Here is a 24236-nt window from a genome sequence, read left to right as displayed (position 1 = left end):
TGTAATTCTAGAACCTATGAAACTTAAAAGCTGCAATCCATATAGATTGCATTAGGCGATGCTCTACGGGGCCAATGTCCTATACCACAGACCCCTGCAGTCCTCAAAACTATGTGGGATTTCAATGAGCCATGACTCTTGTCCTTTGGTGCCTGCACAGAGCCCTCTCTGAAGGTAGGATGTGCCATATATACCTCACAAATAACCATACCGCTCCTCGGGACTTTGAACTAGTATGGTTTGTTTCCAAAGAGATGCACCAACACGTTATTGTGCCTGTTTCCCTAATACTACTCTTGTCCACGTTTCCAGTCGATGTGCACGCAGAACTGTGTACACACTCATTACGCAGGCAGCAGGAGCAAGAATGCCTGCCTTAGGCAGGAAAGGGCACCTAACCAAAATTAGTGGTGTGCAAAAGAGGGGCGAGGGGAGGGGATTGTGCATTCCTGTTTCATTTTACACGGGGAGATCAATGCTCTGGAAAGCAAAGATGTTTTCACTAGGCATCACACATACTCCTATATTCGCCTATGTAGTAGCATACATACTATGTGAATGTGTGACATTTTCCAGGCAGTCCTCCACTTACAATCAGCCTTTTAATAAATGACATATTCAAAAGAAACGTCCGCAGCTTTATCTCATAACCAGACTACGCCGTTTTAGTCACTTTATCTGCACATTAAACAACAACAAGTTCAGCTGAAGTCTCACAATACGCTGTTCCCAACTTCGGGGAATCAGAGATGTAAAACAAACGGATATGGAACAGACGTGGAAAACAGGCGCAAAAAAAAAAGAAAAATTGGACCGGTCGAGCCCGGAGCAGCGACCCAAATGATAAAGAAAGTCCCCAAATAACAATTTTTGTGCAGTCACAGCCATCCTAACATCTGGAGCGGCTGCCTCAAGCGCTACGCACAGCTGGACCGGCCCCGGTTCTTGTCATGCAGGACAGCCGCCCGCGCGATAAACGCGCTTCCAGCAAAGGCGGCTCGCGGCTCGCGGCGGCTCGCGGCGCCGGCGGCGGAGCGGAGCGGAGCGGAGCGCGGCGCGGCGGAGGCGGCGGGGAGCGGATGCGCGGTGCTCCCAAGTGCGGGAGCGATGCGCGGCTCAGACTGTAACATTTCACTTTGACAATTTAATTACACAGTTGCAGCTGGCTATTGGAAAAGGAGAGAAATACATAGTTTAAGAGGGGTCCCCTTCTTTCCTAACTTTAAGGGCTTCCCTGCCACCTGAGGGGATGGCTGGGGGGGGGGGGCGGGGGGGCGGGGGGCAGGGAGGCTCATCACTGGCACCCAAGGAGCTTAAAAGCCCAACGAGGGAGAGTTATTTTAAAAAAATAAATAAAGCTGGTCAATGAACAGGATTTGCAGCCTGTGTGAATTCGTCTCTGTTTTCAGCCCAGGAGGCGGAGTTGAGACACATTCAGTGCATCCTACAAAAAAAAAAAAAATGACAAGAGATCCTTTCTTATTTGATTTCCACGCAGGGGGGCGGGGGGGACCCCCGCTCCCTTCCCCATCACAGGCACCTACCTTCATCTCCTCGTTGATCTCCCGTTTCACCGGGTGAGCCGGCTTCCTGCTCCTTTTATTTTCGGGAGGTCTCCCTTCTTTCTCCATTTCTGCCATTTTTTGCGCCTACTTGGTGGTGGAGATGAAATGGCTGCTGGTGCTCTGGGGGGGCCGGGGGGGGGCGCGGGGGGGGCGGCGGCGGCGGCTCTCAGTGGTGGCAGGCGGCGCCGCGGAGGGCCCGGGGGGAGCGCGGCGGCGGCGGCGGGCGGGCGGGGGGCGCGGGCGGGCAGGGGCGCGGGTGCCCCGGCGAGTCAGCCATCTTCTGCCTCGCCGCCGGCCTGCATGGGAGCGGCGCGGCGCGGCGCGGCGGGGCGGCGGGGCGAGCGGGCGAGAGGCAGCGCGGAGCGAGCCGGCCCCGCGCCTGCTGTGGCGCTGCTGGCGGGCTGCCGCGGAGGGGGCGGCGGAGGGAAGGGGGAGGCCGGCCTCGGCCCGCCGGCGGGCGGGGCTTGCCGGCACCGAATCGGCCGCCGCTGGCCGCCATGGGAGCCGGGGGTGGGGGGGGCGCCGCGCCGAGCACCGGGCGGAGCGGAGCGGAAGGAGGGCGCGGCGCGCCCCCGCCCCCAGCCGGGATGGGGAGGGGGGCCGTGAGCCCCCACGCACACGCGGGGGGTCCGCCCGGCCTGCCCCCGGCCCCCCGGCCCCGGCCCGGCCCCGCCGCTGTCAGACGGGGCTCCCCGCCGCGCCGGGGTTTCCTGACTCCCGTTGTCCCCTCAGGCGCGGACGGACGGGCTGTGGGCGGCGCGGTGCCGGGTTACAGCGCACCGTGGGGATGCGCATTGATTATTCCTGGTTGTGCTTTCCCGCTCCCCGGCAGCCCCCAATTACCCGAGACAATACAGCACGCTACGGGGCTGTCCATTGTTCCGTTAGTCAAAATGGTAATTGTACGGGGGTTCTCATTATGACTGCGGTACACCTTAAAATTACACATTGGGGGAAGAAAAAAAAAAAAAAAGAAAAAAAAAGAAAAGAAAAACCCGCCCCGCAGTCAAAAGATAAACTGCGTTCCATGTGGGTATGAGTAGGCTCCCCATATAAATCTCTGTTTAGCCTGTCAAAGATAAGTTCGTTTCGCGTGCAACAATGTCTAATTTGCATTCTCTGTTTCTGAAGCCTAAATCACTGACATTTTTCAGTACGAAAAGTTGAGCGCTACTCCTCTGCTCACTTCATGACTAAAATGAGCCTTGCTTGGCTGCTTCAGGTGGCAGAGCAATCAGAGACACGGAGCACGTTTTCCCCCGTGGCATCGAAAGCGTAGGGAGAAACTGGGATTTTGCATAGCCTTAGCTGTTAGGGCAGCAAGCATCCAGGGGTGAGACAGCAACCAGACCTCAGCCTGTAAAATCCTACAGCACGGTAAGGTCACGGCCGGTGTGATGCGAAGGTGCTGCCACTCCCCTTGCTGCTGCCTGAAAGAATCGAGCAGATATTGGGGGGAAACAGATCCCGATCGTTGTTTTTCAGAGCAGCAGGACCTCACACAAACACTTAAGAACGCTGCGCCGGTGGCGAGGGGCCACAGGAGCCAGCCACGGCGGGGGTCGTGCTGTGGGCTCGGTCTGTTCCGGGGGTCGTGCTGTGGGCTCGGTCTGTTCCGGCACCCCAGGAACACAAGGTCTGGCCTCAGACTCACCAGCAGCAAGCATCAGAAGCAACCAAGATTTATTTTTTACTTGCCTGTAATATTTTAAAGTACAGTGAGTTCTGAAACTTGGGGAAACTAACTTGCGGCTCTACAGGTAACCTCCAAAGGGTGGTGCTTAACAGGGAAGCCTCCCTCCTCCTGTGCCCCACCACCTCCAGCAACCTCCTCTTTATGTTTTGTTCCCCATATTCTTCCAGCAACCTCCTCTTTATGTTTTGTTCCCTGTATTCTAGCATAAATAAAGCGGTACGGTGGAGCTCTTATCAAGTACAGGAGATATTCCCAGAATCTCAATGTGTTCTCTCGCGCAGTAGGGGCAAGACAGATAGTGCAAGGGGAAGCTGTTTATAAACACAGTCTCATGTAGCCTCAGAGCTCTGAAACCTTTAGCTGGAAAAAGCAAGCCGACCTCAGACAACTATTCTGCTTTGAACCGCCACCACCTTGCTGACACTTGAAGTTGTTGTAAAGAAAAAGGCAAAATTAATTCTTGTGTTAGGGACATAACTCTAGTCTCCCTGTAGGGCTGATGGCAGAGTTTTAATGAAAACCTTAGAATTTCTACTAAAGAGAGTATTGCCTCAAATGGTTCTCGTTCAGTGAAACATCCAAAGGCTGCTTCCCAATACTTACCATATATATTGCAATAAAGCACTGGTTTGCTACATAAATTTAACAGATTGAGATGATAATCTGACAAAAAAAATAATCCTGAACTCCCAGCATAAACAGAACTTCCTTTAATATTGGAAAGAGGCTTTGGAGAGTGTATTTGCAAGCCCAAATGTTGTGAACTGTCTTCAGCAGGTGACAGTGAGTACACCAAAATGAATGCCTTCAGGATAAAATCTGTCACTCCAGTTTTCCTGCCTAACGATGGTTGGTTTGGCTGCAAATTGAAGCACTTCCCACCCCTCTTGCTACCAATTCTAAATGCTGATCTTCACTTCTTGATCACCAAAAACAGTGGCTTTCAGTTAGGATTTTTTCCCCAGTATTTTTCCAAATGCTTTGAATGGAGATGTGAACTCATGCCTCCTGACAGTGACAGTAGGCTCACTTTTCTTAGCTACTTCTGCCAAACTCCTGAAAACTAGCTGCCAGTCCCCCAGTACCTCACCAACCACCAGATGAAAGCCATGGTCGTAGGGCACATCCTGGTTTTCTCAGTATCTAACACAGGCTTGTGATGGATACAAACGTTCTACCTCTCTGTGTCCTAATAGTAACATCTTTTCATCTGACAGCAGATGATTTCTGCAACTGTCATTGTGATAAATTGTGAACTGTTTGTTCATCAGACTTTGGCAGAATAAGGAAACTTACGTGAAGCATGCAAGGTCAGTCACAAGCATCAGCTATGTAAACACGATATGCAGGAATGCTAAAGAGACTTGAGAAAGAGAGGGAGTTGGGGTCTGAAACTTGAGAAAGAGAGGGAGTTGGGGCCTGAAACTTGAGAGGGGTGGAGGACTCATGAAGACAGGAGCCTTCATCTCCACGCCACCAGGAGAAGGCAGCGAACGACCCCCTTAGCAACAAGCCGCACGACCCAAAGATGCACCACTAAAGAAACACATATACTGGAAGACGAAGGGTATAAACCATGTCTTCCGGAAATGGATGCACGCCATTGGTGGAACGGAGACTCCCTGGCCGCCCAGCGCTGTGTTTTGCTTACTTGTCGCTTGCTTTATAACATTTTTTAATTGGCCAGTCTCTCATTTAATTGGACAGGTAAACTATAACAGTCACGATTCCTACTTTCTAGAGCTTATTACCTTTATATATTGCATATTATTATATTACATATTCTCAGGAAGTTCTTCTAGCGATAGCATAGGAGGACCATCAACTGTCAACACAGAAGTTCATGCATCAGGGTGCGCTGACATATCTGACATGCATCATAGGACCGAAATAAGTTTTGGAAACTGCCTAATTATTCCACTTGTTACTGGGGAGGGAAGACTAAGAAAAAGGAACGCTTTCAGGTTTTTAATGGTAGCTCATGAACTCATAAGGGGAAGCAGAATATCAGACGAATCTATGGAACATACATTTGTCAATCGTACAACGGCATTGATCTGAACATCCATAAAGTTATAAGAAAATAAATCGGTTTTACATTACCGAGACCCTAACATTAAATACATTACTGAACTGTGACAGCACATATTTCCTGTGTGAAAACCTGTATTTGGTAAAGAAACTTGGTGCAGTAGTGCTCAATATGGATTCTGCAAACATCTTAAATAGGTGAATAAAGGTGGCTGATTGGACCAGTAGGGCTGCTCGCATTCATTCTGCCAGAGAGAGATACTGGGGATGTGGTTCAGTAAGCGTTTTCAGCCAAGGATGAAATCCTGATCCTGTGGAAATCAGTGAAGATTTTGCTACTGAGTTTAATGAGATCGATTTCCTTGTGAAATTTCCAATGTGATTTTAAATCAATCATCATAAGTGGCATTGGAGAGCAAGAATCCCACACGCTTAAAGAAAGAACATGCAGGTTTTCAAAATATGTTTCCATCTTGTTCAAAGCAAAAAAGATTTTTCAATGTGAGGGGAAAAAAAAGCTTCCTGTGCCTTATTTTAACTCATCTCAAAAAGAAGTAGGAACTGCAAATTGGGCTTACCACGATGAGTGTGTGCTCTAACCACAGTGCAATAGAGCAAGTTTCTCACTGTCTTGCCTGTTCAAGGGTTTGGGGTTGGTTTGGGGGGGGGTTTTGGTGTTTTTTGGTTTGGTTTGGTTTGGTTTTGTTAGCTCATTGGTTACTTTCAAAGTTCGGAAGAAAAAAGCCACAGGATCTGCCTTTCAGTGGTCACTGAGTCACCTGCAAGACTGAGGTTCAGGTCCCTGCGGTATCTGAGTCACAGCAGGAACCTGTGCTTTTCCTTCCATTGCCCAGGCACATGTCTTACTCCCAAGGCGCTTTGCCAAGCTCTGTATTTCTGTTTTAGCATGGCTTTGCATTTCCAGCTCTGAATTTGTGCTTGGATTTTCGCAAGCACCGTAATTTGGATTTCTGAAAAACAAGTATCGTTCAAAAAATGACAGGTGTAGGTAAATTGCCTAAACTAAATCACCCCGGGTTTATTTTAGATTCTATTATTCATATTCCTATTTATTAGCGTTTTGAGGTTTTAAAAGGACACCTACCCACTTAACCAGAGTTGCTTTTTAGGTAATGCAAAAGCAACACTTTGCTATGACTAAATTCTTCAATCTGGTCTTTATTAAAGTGCAACTCTCTTTAATATTCTTTAATATTTCTTCCTCTGATTGCCTACCAGAGGGGACAAGATAAACACGCAGGCCTGATTTTTCCAGCTGGTAAATATGTAAGCGGCACCGACGGCTTTAAAGCAAAAAGGTTTGGAGAGGCGAGGGCACCAAACAAGCGGCACTCGGTGGGCACGCTGGGGAGCACGTGGCGGTTTCCAGAGGCAAAACCGGGACGGCCGGGGTAATCCCTGCGGCGGTCGCGCTGCCCCGTGGGGGGCGGGGGCCGAGCCCCCCGGCCCGGTGCCCGCAGCATCCCTGCCCGGCCCGGCCCAGCCCGGCGCGGCGCGGCGGCCGCGGCGAGAGCTCCCCCTCCCGTTCCTCTCCCTCTCGGCACGGTGGGAAACGCATGTGGAACCCGGCAGGCCGAACGTGGGATGGGTCTCCGCAGGGACACCGGGCGCACAGCGAGGGGCGAAGGCGCGTGGGGTGGCCGCTCTGTGATCCCAAACGGCAGCCACAGGCTGCGGCAGCGCTGAACTAGTTCCTCTGAATCTCGCTGATAATCACCTTCCCGTCCCTGCTTGCCAGGGTGTTGCCAGCTCTCCATCAGGTTGCTTAGTAATGCCAGTCACTGTGGAAAACATGTGTCTACGCAGTCTCTCACCAGCCAACCCATTCTCATTTCACCTGTGTCCAAGGGGAAGCCATAATAACAGCAATTAAATTCAGGTATTTGGTTTGCTGAAGTGTTTAATTAAACAAAGAAATTCACTATATGTGTCATAGAAAAGCATCGATACGCTGATTTTTTTTTCATTTGACTTGAAGTGGAAGTGTTCCTTTGCCTTCTTGTGTGACACGCTGTTGATAGATTTATGCATCGAAGCAAATAAATGCACTGAATAATTAAAGTCTCAGCTCCCAGTCTTTTAAAGTACAGCCAGCCATTTTTATACACGTGGAAACACACATGTGAACTTCTCCTTGCTTCAGTCCACTCAATCTCTGCTTCCACTTCAGTGATGTTGTATTCCCCCGTACCTTTGAGAAGGGGTACATTCCACTCGTTGCTCAGCTTGGACAGACGCCCACAGCATTACTCACACACACACACAGTACGGTCCGTAGGTTCCTTTCTGCTGTGGTTACTAATCTCAATCCAGAGTTCCTTAGACGATTAGAGGCTGTTCTGCAAATTGTCAAGAAGTAGTCTCTCCAAAGCAGACACAGTATGGCTGTTGAAATGGAAGTAGTGGCGACTTTCCAAATACAAAGGCCTGGAAATGTTTGGAGGTATTTTAATACTGACAAATATTTCAATTTTTTGTGCTGCTTTAGGATATCAGTATCAAATCTGTCCGATTAATGGCAAGAGAGCCTTAATGCTGTTAATGCTTTTTAAAGTTCTGGCAAACAGAGAGAAACTTTATTAACTTATTAAATCATCAATTAATGATTTCTCTTCTTGACTGAAACTTCACATAATTTGATAAACAGAAAGAAATGTTAACTTGTTTCTCTGGTTCTTTGTTAAACACTTCCAAGTCTTTTTTTAAAATGCCTTTTTGTTTCTTGTTTCATTTCTCATGTTCCCCACACCAAAAATAAGCAAGAAGGAGTCTTTTCCTTCTTCAGCATCAGAGAACACCCATGCCATTAAAAATCAATCAATATTAAACCTTTAAAAAGGTATCAGCAATGCATTAAAAACCAAATTAGTAAAATATGCCCCGGACACCAGTATTGACTTTGGGGAAAAATCTTTATCATCTGTCTACTGCTACACCCTACCTATCCACTATGGTTATGCAGTGACCCTGCTGTGACGCTTTCACATTGAATATAATGCCGAAGATCAGGTAGAGGAAAATGGAAGGACCTATGGGTGAGCAAGAAACTTAGACACATTATACCAGACTTGAACTTAGCTGTGACAAACTATGCATTTGCCACCTGTAGACTTCATTATGATTAAAGACTGTACCTCAGAACAAAACTTATGAATCTTTTAATGTGTGCATTTGGTTCAAAACGGTGGTCGACTTGCTTTGTCATACACGTTGGTACGAGCGTATACTAAGCCCTGCTTTCTTGAGGGCTTCTTGTTCCTTCTGACTGACGCCCCAAATGCTGACCTCTGAGAAGGTCTGAGGTACCTGAGAGACACGCCTGCTCTCAGGGTGTCCAGCCCCTGTTTGGCACATACCTTGAAAGCAGGAACCATCAAAGTCAGAAGCAAACTGCTGGGGGCTGGACACTTTGTGCTCTCTGCAGCGGTCCCACAGCTGTAAAGCTCCCTCCAAGGTGAACTGAGAATATTGCAGCCAACGCACACTCATTTCTTCACCTATCATTTCGCGACATGACCATTGCTGTCCCTGCCCATTCTTGTACGTCGCCACACAGAAGGCGGCAGAGAGTCTTCTTGTTTCACTGTATTAAATGGGCAAGCCGCCCAGATGCGAGAATGACAGGAGGAGAAGGGGAGAGGGGGTGGTGGGATGGGATACAGCAGAAAGCTCTCCCTTCTTTTAACTTCATTCTTTCTTTTCTTTCTAATAGAATAATTGTGCTGATACATTCCTGAAAAATTATTACAGTAATTTACATCAAGTTCTTCCTAAAGGCATCCCTCCTCTCTTTGTTTTTTTGAGAAGAATAAAAGAATCTTTTACAATAAAGATAGTGGTTTATACATCTTCTCATAATCCTGTATTTCCCTGTGAGCTTTGTTGCACGATATAGTATGTCAGTTTAAGTAACATCTGTCAAGGGATGGAAAGCAATTACAGGTTCTTTTCATTCATAAAGTCATTCTGGAGTTTCTTCATCCTTAATTTTCTTGTCATGCTTTCAAAACATTACATCATTTTGTCCAAATCACCCCCTGCATTGCATATACAAGATACAGTGGGTTATTCATTTCTTTCCTGGACCCAAAGAAAACATGTCAAGGTATCTACAGTGACACATACTAAATGATTTAGACTTGGGTAGAGTTGGGCTTTGACATGTCATTATTTGACAATTACTCTTCTTCCACAATGCTTGCTTTCCTGCCAGCACCTCACCAGAATCCTACATGACATATGATTCAATCTCTTGATCTTCTCAGTTATATTTACATTAATTTTACACATCCTAATGTATAATGGCAATGCATTTGCATCACTGTGGTGAAAAGTCTGTCAAAAAAACCCCAAACATATCTTAGGAATGCATAACAGAAATATATTCAGGACTAGGATGTGGCACATATTTTCAGTGTAGGAAAACGTTCTTCAGCAAATCAAAGAGTAGCTGAGATTGGAAGGGACCTCTGGAGATCATAGTCCGCTCTCCCTGCTCAAAGCAGAGCAGGTTGGCTCTGTGTCCAGTCATGTTTTGAATATCTCCAGAGACGGAGACTCCACAGTGACTCTGGGCTACCTGTTCCAGTGTTTGACAACCTTCACAGTAAAAAAGCTTTTCATATGTTTAAATGGATTTGCTGTATTTTAATTTCTGCCTATGTGCCCCTTATGCACTGAGAAGAGCTTGGCTCCATCTTCTCTACTCGCCTGCTGCACTATCAGGTATTGATCACATTGATCAGAACTCCCCTGAGCCTTCTCTTCTCTTGGTCAAACAACCCAAATCTCTCAGCTTCTCCTCATATGTCAGATGCTCCAGTCCCTTCATCTTCTCTGTGGTCCTTCACTGTCCTTGTTCCAGTGTGTCCCTGACTCTCTTATATTGGGGATCCCAGACCTGGACCCAGCACTCCAGACGTGTCTCACCAGGGCTGAGCAGAGGAAGAATCACCTCCCTCAACCTGCCGGCAGTGCTCTTCCTAATGCACCCCAACCTTCTTTGCTGCAAGGGTGTGCTGCTGGCTCATGTTCAGCTTGTTGAATATCAGGGTCCGCAGGGACTTCTCTGCAAAGCTGCTTTCTAGCCAGTCCCCACCTATATTACTACAAATACTATTCTCCCAGGTGCAGGACTTCGCATTTATTTGCTGAACTTCATAAGATTCTTGTCAGCCCATTTCTCCTGCAATTTATTCAATTTGCTTCAATTTATGGAAGGATTTTGTCTTCCTGAACTGTGTTGCTTTTCCTAATTAAATCACGCATATAACATTAATGATAATAATCTATGTCTTCATAACCAAAAATAGATTTTGCTCAAAGACAGTCCTGAGAATCCTTCTCTACACAGGTAGGGGTTTTTGCCTTAAAATAAGATCAATGTATGTATCCATCTCCATGCAAGATTATTGAAGTCACGTGTGTTTGTCAATTTCTTTTGACAACACTACCAGTCAAAGCAGTGAAGACATGTCCTCACCACTCCCTTTCAGAGCACCAGAGGGTGCTGATGGCAGACGATCCCATACAACTTCCACCCCACCCAGCCAGCCTGGCAAAGGCTTGCCAGAAGACTTCCGCTCCGGGTGACTTCCAGGAACTGAAGGTCAGAAACTCCATGCATATCCCGATTAACATGCTCTGAAATCCTGCCCACATACACGTCAACCCCTGCCATGCTGTGGTTTCTTCTGAGTATCGTTAGAGGACCCCAGGTGCACCACCATTCCTGCAACCTCAGGCAGCAATTCAGTTGGCTTGCAGAGCCAAAGCTCTGTATTATTGCTTCCTCTCACCCACTGAGACAATGTGAGAAATTACCTCTTGCATATTGTGTGGCACAGCTAGTGCCTCTTAAGCCCCCGTGTGAAGAGCTGTAGACTGAGGTTTATTTGCTTTACCTGAACTGCCAACACTAAAACCAGGTCCAAGGCCAAGTTCCAAACCTAGACACCCATATGATTAGTTGAGGTCTTCTTGTCTGTTGTTAACTAATATTACAAACTGCCAGTAGTATTACAGCTATTTTGCAGATGAGAAATCATCAGGAGAGAGATAAGGTGACAAAACACATGTACTTGGAAGAGTCTCACAGCCTCAACTAGAACCCAGCTCTTATGTCTTGTAGGACAGTCCTGTCACCATTAGAACATGTAACCTAACCTTCTTGGAAAAAAATGAAAGGTGAGACTCCCTTTGAACCAGCTTGACGTTGAGCTTACTCATGAAACACCACTGACCGTTGAAAGAACATGGGGATGGCACCATTGACAGATGGTGCCGGACGTGGCTGCAAATAAAGTTTATGTGAAATAACTGCCAAAGCTGGAATTTATCAGACTTGTCACAGAGTCCACAAAGGCAAGGAAATTCAAAGTTGACAGGCTTTCTCCAGGCAGCACATGCCAGCATGTGTGCATGAATTGCAGGATGGGAAATGAGATGGTTCGTTTAGAGCTGTTGTTGCCATCACGAAAGCGAACAAGCATCTGTGCTTCGGAAATCAGCGGAAGGAAGGTGTTCCGTGAAAGGGAGCATGTGGGAAAGACGGCTTAAAATGGTGAGAGGGTATGAAAGTAGCAGGATTCTGAATGCCATTGGGGGAGAAGAACTGGAACAAGGCTGACACATAGAAAGGTGGTGAGAAAGCAAAAAGAAATGCTAAGAGGAGTACACTGAAGGGGAAAAAAAAAAAAAAAGAAAGATACTTTTGGCTAGAGACTAGGTCTGAGCAAATTCCAAGAGTGAGAGGAGAACAGAGAAAGAGGAAAAACTATAGGGCAGATGGAAAGCGTATCTATTGGATGATTGTGCACGTGAACGGTAAGTTAAAGTTTGGGTGTGTTTTACAGTGGAAACAGATAGAAAGCTGAAAAGCAGATATTGAAGCAGAAGCCTGATACAGCAATGATCTATATACAGTTATACTACGCAAATTCTGTAAGATGGCTGTCTGCTGTAGCAGTTGCCACTGATCTTGAAAAAGATGGGAAGATTCATATTTAATTCAAGAGGACTGCTTACCTTAAATCACCATAAGTAAGGGCTGCACCGCTAGTCCTAAGGTTCTTAATTTCACTCTGGGGCTGATGGTTTCCTGTGTCCCTACACTGTGAAGCTGAATCCAGAATAACAATTTAATCCGTGAGTGCCCAGAGCCAGGCAGATGCTTTGCATAAAAGTGTTCTCTTGTGCTGTCAAGTGCCTGCACTCCCCCCAGGAGGTGGTGGGTGCTAAGCACCTCGGACAAACCAGGTCACCATCATGTCCACAGCTCAGAAAGGAACTGAGGGGCCAGGTTGAAGATTAATTTACAAGCAGGTGACATCATCGTGGAAGAGTATGTCCTCTGAGGACTGCCAGGCTTTTAGTCATGCGAAGTTTGGTACATAATAGGCATGCATTTATAAATTGGATGCCTGCGTAGCTTGGAGAAGAAAGAAAGAAGGAATGAGAGAGAGAAAAGGAAGATGGGTGGAATTAATAAAATAGAAAGGGAAGGAGATGTTGTTCAAAGCTTCTTTTAGACTAGCTTGGCATGCTTATGGCTCTGAGTGCAAACTATTAGTTAGGAGGCTTAAATAAATACATGAAGTGGTTTTTTTCCACATAACGCATAATAAAACTGTGGAACACATATCCACAGGATGTTCAGGGGAGCAAAAAGTCTAAATAGCTTCAAAGAAGAGCTTCGAAGAACCAGACTTAGAGTTCTGGAAAACAGATCCAGTTTGGTTGTTATAAATGTGGTAGACTTGATAGAGCAGCTGCCTCAAGAATCTCTAAAAGTGCAGTCAGGTGAAGCTGGGCGACATGCCACAGGACATACTTCTCCATACTTGCTTGATTTCTCATTTTCATCCCCTTAAGCACGTTCATGCTGGCGCTTAGCAAGACAGGGTATACTACCTGAGGTGCTTCTTTCACATGACTCATACTCTTAGATTCTATTGGCACTAGTAGCTTATGTTTCCCTTCTATAGCTTACGTAACACTGTTGGCCTAGAGCAAATTGTTCTCCTCTTGTACAGCAGCATAACTATGATGTGCTATTAAGGTTCAATTTTAATCATTTAAAGGCACGTACTGAAGTGCAGGCTGGCTTTTTATTACAGGGCTAAAAGGAGAACAGATGCAAGTGAGTCAAGTGCTAGGTAAAAATAAATGCATTGCCCCTTGTACCCTGAGGACCATCACTCTTTGTCTCCAACGGACTGACAGGATAAATTCAAAAGCAGAGGGAATCATACTGAAAAACACCTATATTGAACAGAAGGGTTTACGTAGACTTGGGGGAAAGTGTCTAGATAGTACAGAACGCTACAGATGAGTACCTTTGTTTATCTTGTTTTAATTTCCCCAAAGCCACTTAGTCAGTGCTAATACATTAATTTGTTCAGACACAGAATTATAGGGGTGGATTCAAATGGTTTTGTGTAACTTGGGTTTTCTAACTCAAATTTTAAACCCATTTTCTTTATCATCCAGGTTGACTTTCATATATTGAAACTTGGTACCCAGACAGGCACTACTCCTCACCTGGTAGCAAGGCAGCAAGTGGGCACAGAGGCAGAGTGGCCCCTTAGAAAACCATTTCCTCGAGTGCTCTGGGCTTTAAAGTTGACAAGTAAACAGCAAGCCAGGGCTGAGTCTCTGTGCAGAGCACGCGTGCGGTGCTGCACGGCTCAAGGAGTGGGTAGCGGCTTTCTTGGGAACTGGATCGTTCAGGCACACTTCAAAGGGGACTCATAAAGTAGAGAAATCCAGGTGGAAGGTAATAAAGGCAACCGTGACTTCTGCAAAATTCACTTCAGAGGAAATGTGCAGCCAGTCTTGGTGGAGAACCAGATAGCTTCCCATCTAAGTAAAAAAAATAGAGAAAGACAGAAAAAGGGTGTATAGATCTTCTCCCCTTAAACCCAGCATTACTAGCAGAAAGAACACTTAGTATTGTATTCTATGATTTGATTATGCAGGGAATAGCAAGCAGCAAAATATAAATAACACTTCATAAATTACATATGGTTTAATCTGTGATAAATAGGCTTTTTAACTGATAAAGGCTTCCATTTATTTGTTTAAATCCATATAAAATGTGTACATTATATATGTTTGCCAGCTTCCTACGATACTATGAATTTAATCCTGGTGTATCACTGCCTAGTAATTGTGAATGAGTGAGGCAGAGTTTTTCAATCTATTTTTCACATAACGTACAAAAATCCCGTATTTTTTTTCTACTGGACACGTCCCAACTGCAATAATCTGCCGGTGATTTTAAGGGATGCTGAGGTGGAACTCACTGGCAAAAAAAAAAAAAAAAAAAAAAATCCATAGAAAAGCTATAGATTGGTGGTGTAGGGATTTGATAGAGGGCATGTGAGTAAACCTTTGTTCAGCATGGCTGTCATTTCCTCTTTGCTGCATTTTGCTCTTGCCCAGACCATGAACTCCTTAGGCAAGGGACCATCTCCTTTGTTCCGAGTTTGTGTCTGGTTGGAGTTTTCCACTGCTACTAGAGTTCAATTAATACAAATAATAAATAGTTAATGGGTTGCTGACTGCAGAGGTGGGGCTAATCAGCTGAGGCTTCATGGGGTGGTTAATGAGGGATTAGGAATGGGGGAACTGATAAAGCTGAATATTTAAAGGCTAATATGTACAGGATGATGGATGCTTTGTCAGCTTCATTGCATATGACCAGAACTAACATTGGTGCTTATCTTCCTCCCCCTTCTTCTGTAGATTACTTGGCTACAAAACATTGCTGTTTTGAGAGTCTCTGTCCAAATTCCCCTGAGTGGAGTACTGCCCGTCAGAAGAGACAGCCTAAGAGGCTGTCTTACAATTGAAATTGGGTTGGAGGTGAAAAAACAGTGACTCTGTGAAGGAGGGGCATTATCAGCCACACACTCGTCTGCTCCTGGTTCCCACTCAGCTTGCTGAAATGGAGGGATTTCAACTGATTGTTTTCTGTGCAGTGCTGGCTGGCAAGCCATGAGAAGGGAACTGTGTTCTGTGAGTGTGCAGCACAGGAGGGGCACGTCCCACTGCCTGCGCAGCACTGCTGAGAGCTACCGGGAGCTTCGGCTTCTCATCTGTGCCGTGCACCGACGAGCTACTGTATCACTGCATTTTGTGCGCAGAGTGGAAAGCGTAACATACACCTGCTCATACAAAGGATCCCTATATCACAGCTGTATTTATTTATTTGTTATTTAAAGAAAATTGAAATAATTATGCATTTATTATCATTTATTAACCAGCAACGCATCATGTACTGATATTGGTATCTCAGTAGGTTTAAAAATTAATACCTTTTAGTGCCAAATTCTGTCCAAGGGACATGACTCCTACTGAAATCAACTCATGCTAACAATGCTGTTTTTTCAGTGTCTAACTATAGGATCAATAAGGCCTTCATCCTTCTTGGTAGTCTGTCAGCTAGTAGGAAGACAGGCAGCCTTGTAGACAAGACACAGACAACGAGGTCAAGAAAAGTGGATTCTTTTCTCAGTTTGCCTTAGGGGTTTTGCAAAGCCTTGGACAAATCACACAACCTCTCTGTTAAACCTCCTGACTTCCAAAATGGAAATGATCATCGCTGTCTACTTTCCCAGGATGTTATGGAATAAATCAATTAACTGTATGTAGGATAAGGAGACACACACAAGACAACTAACTACCTGGATGATTTGGAAGGAACAGACATATTTCTGTTAACTTTTCTTTTTGTAAACATCCTTAAGAGTGTACCTAAGCTTTAACATATTTAAAAAATATAGCAACATCTAGAAGAATATTAGGTTATATAGGCACGGTATAGTTAGTATAAAATATTAACATTGCTAGTTTCATTCTCCTATGGACAACATTTATTTTGGATAAGGCCAGAGTAACTATAAAAGGTTGAAAAGTCAAATGTTCCCAACCAAATGAGAGTGCTTTGCAAGAGTTTTATTTAGATGGTAGTCAGGAAAATATTTCCACATTTCATTTGTTAGAAAAGATATCCAGAGATGGTATTAGTTGTGGCTTTGATGTATTCTCTGGTACATTAGTCCAGAGCATGCTGGTGTAAACAGAAGTGTCTCTTCACCTTTCATCTTTGTTCTTCAACTTTGATACTGACCCCCTGCAGTGGCTTCTTTCTCCTCCTGGGGAGGCTTAACAAAGTCAATTGATAGAGAAAAAAAAGAGCTTCATTTCTCTTCTCTACTTAACACTCTAAAGAAATAGACACATCTATTGTACAGTCACTGAAGCTCTTGAAATAGTGTGGGTTTTCTCTCAAATCCTGAGGGGAAATGAGCCAAGGAGAAAAAAGAAGATAAAGCTTGTGGTTTTGTCCACAATTTAAAATATGTAAGTACATCATACTTCTGCTTCTCATGGTTTTGTGGAGAGAAAAACTGAGAAACCGTAAATTGCAGGCAGCACAAGCAGCAACGCCTATGGGTAAGTTGGTCCATCATTACCCATTATAACACCCTGGCTTTTGATGCCTGTAACTGTAAAATATTAACTAATTTGTAATGATTTTTATTGTGATTGGTGTGTCAGCCTGAAGCTGATTTTTAAAATAGTTCAGTCAGTTTGCAAAATAAGGTTGGCAAAAAATACATTTTACTTGTGTTAAAAAATATTGTTGGACTGTATGACTGAGAAACTTCTTCTATCTGCATGAACTAAACCTGAAATTTGGCGAAGGATTTGCCAGTGATTTGATGGGTAGGCAACATCTCAGGCTGTTTCCATAAAAAAATGTAAATACAGACCTCTGGTCAGAATGGTCTTTCCATATTCTACTGTCTGAAAAGTCTCAACAGTAATGGACATCATCTGTAGGTTTACTGGGGATGGGCAAGATTTTCCGGCAATTGCTTTTCCTAGCAACAGAGGCCTTCGTGGAGGTGAGTGCAAGAACTGAGACAGGGTTCTGGTGTTGCTCCCCCACAGTCCCACCCATAATGTGTGTGAAAAGAAGAGTCCATCATTAGGATGCAGGCTGTGCAGACAAGAGGATGATTGGAACTTAATGAGAAAAGATGAGGCAGCTGTGAAGAGAATGAAAGAACTGTAGCCAGCAGGGGTGGTGTGTGGTACTGCAGTGAAGAAGTGAGCAGTCTGGGAAAAAGAAACCATTAACTTGGACCAGGAGTCAAAAATGGACTAGTGAAGTAAGACTGCTACATTGGTAAGAGAAGGGAAAGGGATGAAGGCATTGGGCTGAGAGTGAGACACAGAAGGTCCACGGGTATTACAGTATAATCTTGTCAAAGAGTCTCTGTGGTCAAAAAAATGATGTGAAACTTACTGACAAAATGTATACTTTATTTCTCCAGTGATGACATGTAAAGAACATCAACCTGCTGCTGGTAAATCCTTAGGTAGCTCTAGTGGCAGTGTGCAGTGTTGTGGATATCAAGTGTCTTGCCCGATTTCTAAACCATTTGGACTTAGGAGAATTCTAAATAAGGGGGGGAAAAGGTGTTCAGTTTCTTAGACTGTAACACAAAGAACAGTGATTTTGAAAAGCTAAAGTCTCACACATTAGGAGATGGTAGGTTTACTGCCCATAGAACTCTAATTCTCCTCAGTTTATATGTATTATTTTAAGCAGACCTTAATTGCATAATCATGTTAGTTTTTCACAGAACACTTACCACATTAAGTGCAAGAATGGATATGGCTCAGGAAATGAATCAAGGAACTTGTCACCATTACAGGATGAGGTGACTTGGTCGCTCCTCTTAAGTGCATCCCTCCGGCAATTTTCATTAACTTAGTCTTTCTGCACAGAAACGTGCCATTGCATTCTGTCATTTTTAGACTGTGTTTATGAGCTGAAATTCCCTATTTAGCAACAGTTTGTTCTATGACACTAGCTAACTACACTCACTCAATGACAGCTCCTTCAAAGCAAAGTTTTGTTCTTTCAGAGACAGGCAGCACAGAAAGCAAAGATCTGACACTAGAACCTTAACTCTCCTGTCACCTTTCCAGTTTTTACAAGTTCTCTGCATTCTAGTTTTTTCCTTCTGCAGTTTGGGAGAGGCCATTTATGAGATGCCACATGTACATCCAGCCATCGCTGACTCCACAGTCAAACCCCCTTCCCTGAGACAGTAACTTTTAGTTTTGGCACCCATTTTGAGTTGTCTCAGGCATAAGAACAATAAACACACCCTGTCACTGTCACTTGGGAACAGGTAAGGGCGTTCCTTTTTTTTCAACTTCCCCCTTCTAACTTCAACAGTTACTTGTGCTTTCCTGGACTGCACTTCACCTTTTGATGGAATTGTTTTCCATTTGCACCTTCTTTTACAGTAACCTCCAGTATAACTCTTTTTAATTATGTGGAATAATGCAAACAAAATAAAGTGGCCTGTATCTTGTATTTGTAAAAATAAGAAATGTAACATCCCTCATTTTTCACATGAATGTAGTCAATGGGACTGTTTTCTCATCAGAACTCTGCCAGACACGTTGCAACAAAGCCTGGAAGTTATAGGAGGAATGAATGTAACTGATCATAAAGACAGAATAGCTTGCATTCTTGCTGAAGTATTTATAGAATTGAGGAGGTCATTAAATCCAATTTCTGAAAGCGTCCAGTTAATTTTCCTTCTCTGGGCTACAGAAAACTCATTCTTTGAATTCACAGAAGCTTTGGGTGCATGTAGCTGCAAAAAGGCATCAGTGATGGCTGTACTCAGAATAAAAGACTACACGATATACAGTAGACCACAGTATAGAACTGCAGGACCCAGCAGTCTTCAGCTGGGCACTCAAGATTAGTTGTCGGTTTTGACATTAACCGCTTGAAAGTACCTCTTCTGCTTATACAGAGGCTGTCGATAAACTCCTCAGCTGTGTCACAGCAGAACACCATAGGACAAACCTGCACAGAAAAGGCAGAGCAGGCAGTAAAGCCTGCTGGTTCCACGTCCCAAACAACTGTGAGAAAAGACAAAGAAGAGCATCCATACACTGCAATCATGGAAGCGTGACTGTGCAGCTGCAGACTACACGTTGAAGACTTTATGCGGCAACTTGAACTCCCTTCCCCGTTAGCCTCCGCATGCACCACCGGGAGCGGGCTGCGCACACCCCCTTCTGCGGGGCAGCCCCAGCCAGCCGAGGGCCCAGGCCCGGGAGCACCCCCGCCGTGCCCGGGCCGGCGAGCGCCCGCAGACCCCGCGCTGGGAAGCGGCAAGCACAGAGTGGGGAAGAGAGGAGGCTGCCCTTCACCCACTGCAAGGGCCGAGGGTGAAGGACAAGGGGAGACACACCTCGCAGGCATCACAGCCCTCCTCCCCAGCAGCCGACCTCCCTCACCCAGCGTCCCTCAACCCCGCGTCCGCCTTCCCCCGCCCAACCGCCGCAGCCGTCAGGCGAGGAGGGCGGGCGGGAGGGGGAAGGGAGCGCCTTGCCGCCCTCGCTTTACGTCCCGCCGTGTTTTGCGACACCCAAGATGGCTGCCCCCAGGGCACAATGAGCCCGCACCGGCCACCGCCGCGCTGCCTGCTCGCCTTCCCCTCGGCAGCGCGGCCGCAGCGGGGTCCCGCCGCCCACGGCTGAGCCGGCTGCTGGCGGCGGGGTGTGTGTGTTCTTTGGCCTCAGCGAGCGAGGAGGCGGACTCATCCGTGGCCGCTTGGTCTCCGGGGCCCCGCCGGGGCGAGTAACGGGAGAGAGGAGCCGGCACCCGGGGGCCTCCCCGGGGCGGCGGGCGTAGATGTGGGGCGCCTTGCTGCGGCGCGGGGGCCGCGGCGTCGGCGGCCTTCGGCGCCTGGCGTCGAGCGGCCCACCCTGGAGCCAGGTGGTGTCGGAGGCCGAGAAGATCGTAGGGTACCCGACGTCCTTCATGAGCCTGCGGTGCCTGCTGAGCGACGAGCTCAGCAACATCGCCATGCAGGTCCGCAAGCTGGTGGGCACCAAGCACCCGCTGCTCGACACCGCCCGGTAAGCACCCGGCCCGCCGGGGCACGCTGCCTCCGCCTGGGCGGCCCGCGGGCGCTGGGGCCTGGGCCTCTGCAGTGCAAGCGGCCGGTAGCCCTCGGGAGGCTTGTCACAACTTGTGGGACGTTTTGGGCGTCGCTGGTTGTCAAGAGTTGAGGCTCGGGTGGGCGGCAGTGCTCAGCATCGCTCCGTGGGCCCTGGCGCGGGTGGGCGCCTTGGCCGTGGCGGCTGCGGTGCCCAAGAGCAGCCGTGGAGGTGCCGTAACCTGCGTGTCCTAAGGAAACCCTGCCCTGAGCCCCGAGGTTCTGCGTGGGCGGTTAACCTTTTGTGCCAGCATCTTAATTTCCTCCCACAAACAGGTTTCCCCTGTAGTCATCCTCTGTCATTCAGAAGTTGCTTCATTGTAATGCCACGTGCAATGAACGAGTTTGCCCATGTGCTTTGCAAAAAATTCTTTTGGCAAAATGGAAGAAGTGTGGCTGGCTCGCTAACAGTTGAGTATTCCTTTTAGTATTAACTATATTGCAAGGAAACCAGTGGAAAAAATGGAGGAACTAATCGACTTTAAAGCTCAAAATGACACTTCTCTGAACTGTGTAGTTTGGTAATAAGAGCTTCAGAAAACCTGGTCTGATTTCAAATGCCCAGCTGGGAGCTGGGAGTTTTTGTATATTGCTGAGATTTTTGGGGTTGCTAAGCTGATTATTCACTCTTTCATTTTTAAGGCAGACTGATGGAAGACTTGCATTCCTGCCAAAAAGAAGTTGGGATTGTTGGGCAGTGTTTTCTTTGACTGTAAAACTGTGGGGTGTTTTAAACAATGAAACATCAGATGCTTTAAAAAATAAAATACAAAAGTGCAATTTTCCAAGGGTAGTGCATTGTGGGTTTGTGGTTTTTGGGGTGGTTGGTTGTTGGGTTTTTTTTGATAGAAGTGTGTTTGCTGTAACCACAAATATAGTGATGTTAATAAAACCCAGGTTTAATAGGCACAGAATTTTTGAGCAAGTGTAAATCAAAAATTAGCATGCCTTCAAAACAAATGCTCTTCTTTTAAAGGATAAAAATTGTAGCTGTGTAGTAGGCCTTGGCAACTCCACAGTTATGGTGTAGTGGTATAAAAACAAGATTTGTTTTTCAGGCTCTCTGTCTCTAAATCTGATTGTCTTGAGCGAGCAAAAGGAGTGTAGGGGACAGGCATAGCTTTTCAAGGAAACATTTGGGGGGAGTGGGATTTAGATACTGTTTTTAAGTAGACTTTTCTGGAAGAAACAAATCAACTTAATAAAAATGGAAAATACTGACTTCAGAAAATGCTGGTGGAGGGGATTTCATTGAGTTGTTTATAAATGCAGGTTGTAATGTTGTAAGCTTAGCAAAGGTTTTTGTTTTTCTTTTTTAAGAGGAGGGAAAAGAAGAAGATGATTTTCTGCCGTTGGATCTAACTTTAAGACTGGTTGATGGAATATAGGGAATAGGAGGACTGAAGTGCAATATGGTTGGACTCTTTAAGCTTCCACTGTAGTCATAGAAGTATCATAAAGACCAACCTGCAGTGCTAAAGTGGGACTTAACTTTAGAGAGTCTACTCAGTGTGTAATAGTTGCTGGTTTATTTGTGAATTAAGTTCAAATGCAGTATTTTAGGGCATGGTTGGGGGTTTCATGGTGGAGCTGTGATGTGGAGGGGTTTTTATGTTAAGTGGGCTGCTTCAGGCTTAGTTCTATAAGCCTGTGGTTTGTGGTACACCAGTAGGAATATAATCATGCATAGGGTCAGCAGGATTGAATCCATTCATTTTTTTTAAATTCATACATGTTTCAGAGTAGATTATTAACGTGACTTGTTGTGCTGAAAACAAAGTCAGTATTTGCTCACATAGAACGGAAACAGTGTGCCCTTACTGTGGATATTCTTATTTGGCCTCACTGGTATTTCCAAAGGCTTCGTTGCAGATGCATTTGCAATGGCCTTGATCTTTTATTATAATTAGAGTTAATTTCCTGCTGACAAGTTTTAGTACACCTGTAGCAATGCACAAACTGTACCACACCTTGTTTTATGATTGTGCAATAAGGTGAATTTTGACCTTGTTCTTTCTTAATAATCTTATTCTCTTTCTGCAGTCTGGCTGTTGATTGTTTGACTGTAAATGTGAATGATTTTAGATATGAATCTGAGATCTGTGGTCTGACTTACCATAGCAGTTTAGGAAACAAGCCTTGATTTTTCAATACTAGATACATGTTTTCATTCTCTGGCTCATTACTCATGCTTATTAGGTAACGTAGATTTCCTGTTGTGTGTTCAAGCAAATGTTTTAAGGCATGGGTATCTAAAATATGTTCTTTGATGATTTTTTAAAAAAAAACTTAAGTAATTGGTATGTTCTGCAACTCTAATTTTTCAGACTGTGAGTGCATAAATACTGTATACATGTACTAAGTACTCCAGCACTTAAGGAGTTTTTTCTGTTTGTGGTAACATCTGAAAAATTTGTGCAGTGAAATTGATTAATTGCACATGCTGTTTCTCAAGTTTCTGCTCATTTATTTTTGAGGTTGTAAGTGGTGACAATCAAATTATGATTGCTTGGTGTCATCTCTAAGCAATATTAATTTTCTTTAACCCTCTTTGACTGGTGGCATTTTGTCATCAGTGTTTTTGTGTCTACCCTCCCTTGTGTATAAACGTTTTGCTAGCCTTTTAAGTTTTCCTTAGACCATTAGGGGTTTCTAAAGCACTGGTAGAAAACCCTCCACCGGTTCTGAGCTAAGACAGCATAAGACATAACTGCCATCACATTGAAAGCGTTTACTGTACCAGGAGTACTGCTGAGCGTTTTTAACCCTTTGCTGAGCTTTGGGTCACTAGGCTGTTGCAATGCATAGTGTGTGCTAAGAGCTGTAAAGAAGGCAGCTTAAAGATAACTGTCCATGAGAGACAGGACATGTGGAGGAACAGCTGTTGGGGCAGTATACGTTTCTCTGATGATCCCATCCATTTCTTCCTCTCATTTGGATGCAGTGGTGGTAGCTCCTGGGTGTAAGTGCCTGCCATGAATCAGGATGGCAGCAGGCGTTCTGGGATGATGTGTGACCCTGAGACCTCCTAACAAGCCTGTGCCTGGCTGGTACCTTTATATCTGTGAGCTGTTGCTGACTGCTCTTGGGAGGGCAGAGACGGGTAACTGAGCCCTACAGTGAGGGAGTAGGGACTTCTGTAATCCATGTGGTAAAGTTGAGGTTTTGGGTTTGTTTATTTTTAAGTTTTTAGTTTCTTAAGTCAGCCACATGAAGTGAACATCCTCAGTACTAGCTTTGCCAGACTTGTTAGAAAGAGGGTGAAATGTTAGGGGAAGGCTAAATTTCATTTTAGAAAGGCTAGTGTCTAGTGGTTAGAAGATCATTGGAATCTGGGGTATCTGGATTATATTCACAGATGTGTTTTTGGCTCTCTGACTAGGGCAAGTCACTTAATTTTTCATACTTGCATTTACTTATCTGTAAAATGAATAATGTAGCATCTGTTTTCTGGAGGTGTTACACTTCATTCATTACAGCCGGTATCGATCACTGTGATCTTTGAGTGGAAAATGGTGCATAAGCAATATTAATAAAGAATATTTTAAACAAATGTTACCATTAAAATATTCACCTCTAAAGGATACTCTGGAAACAAAATTGCAATCTGACTACTTCTGGATCTTTCTGTTTGTAGTCCTGTGAGTCACTGTATGGTTCTTCAGAGCTTTCAGGTTTCTTTCCCCATAATGAAGTGCTTTCAGCAGCTACTCAAAACTACCATTTACATTTTTTTGCTCTTCAGGCTTTGTTGGACTGAAGGAAAACTTCTTCAATGCATGAATGTATGACCTCCTTTTCATGTGGGAAGCAACCAAATCTCCAGTTTTCTCTCTTACCTTTCCTCCTCCTTTCTAGGCTAGCATGCATCCTTAA

The 24236-nt window shown here is 45.3% G+C and overlaps 2 protein-coding genes across 6 annotated transcripts in view; one reads left to right on the top strand and one right to left on the bottom strand.

Moving 5' to 3' along the window:
- The window catches only part of LOC119149826 (sine oculis binding protein homolog), a 119009-nt gene extending 117028 nt beyond the window's left edge, over positions 1-1981 (bottom strand). For all 4 annotated transcript variants that reach the window (XM_037391607.1, XM_037391606.1, XM_037391608.1 and 1 more), the window contains exon 1: positions 1545-1981. In XM_037391607.1, the coding sequence (XP_037247504.1) occupies positions 1545-1640 (96 nt within the window). In that variant the 5' untranslated portion in view covers positions 1641-1981. The remainder of the gene's footprint in view (positions 1-1544) is intronic.
- Positions 1982-19765: 17784 nt separating this feature from the next.
- PDSS2 (decaprenyl diphosphate synthase subunit 2) overlaps positions 19766-24236 on the top strand; it is a 122109-nt gene continuing 117638 nt past the window's right edge. The window contains exon 1 of one of the 2 annotated variants that reach the window (XM_037391952.1): positions 19766-20280. In XM_037391952.1, coding sequence (XP_037247849.1) covers positions 20054-20280 — 227 coding nt within the window. In that variant the 5' untranslated portion in view covers positions 19766-20053. The remainder of the gene's footprint in view (positions 20281-24236) is intronic. The other variant, XM_037391951.1, reaches the window with a different exon arrangement.

This window comes from Falco rusticolus, chromosome 6, assembly GCF_015220075.1.
Source record: "Falco rusticolus isolate bFalRus1 chromosome 6, bFalRus1.pri, whole genome shotgun sequence".
NCBI lineage: Eukaryota > Metazoa > Chordata > Aves > Falconiformes > Falconidae > Falco > Falco rusticolus.
The sequence above is the reverse complement of the archived record's forward strand: the minus strand, read 5'-3'. Positions and strand labels throughout refer to the sequence as shown.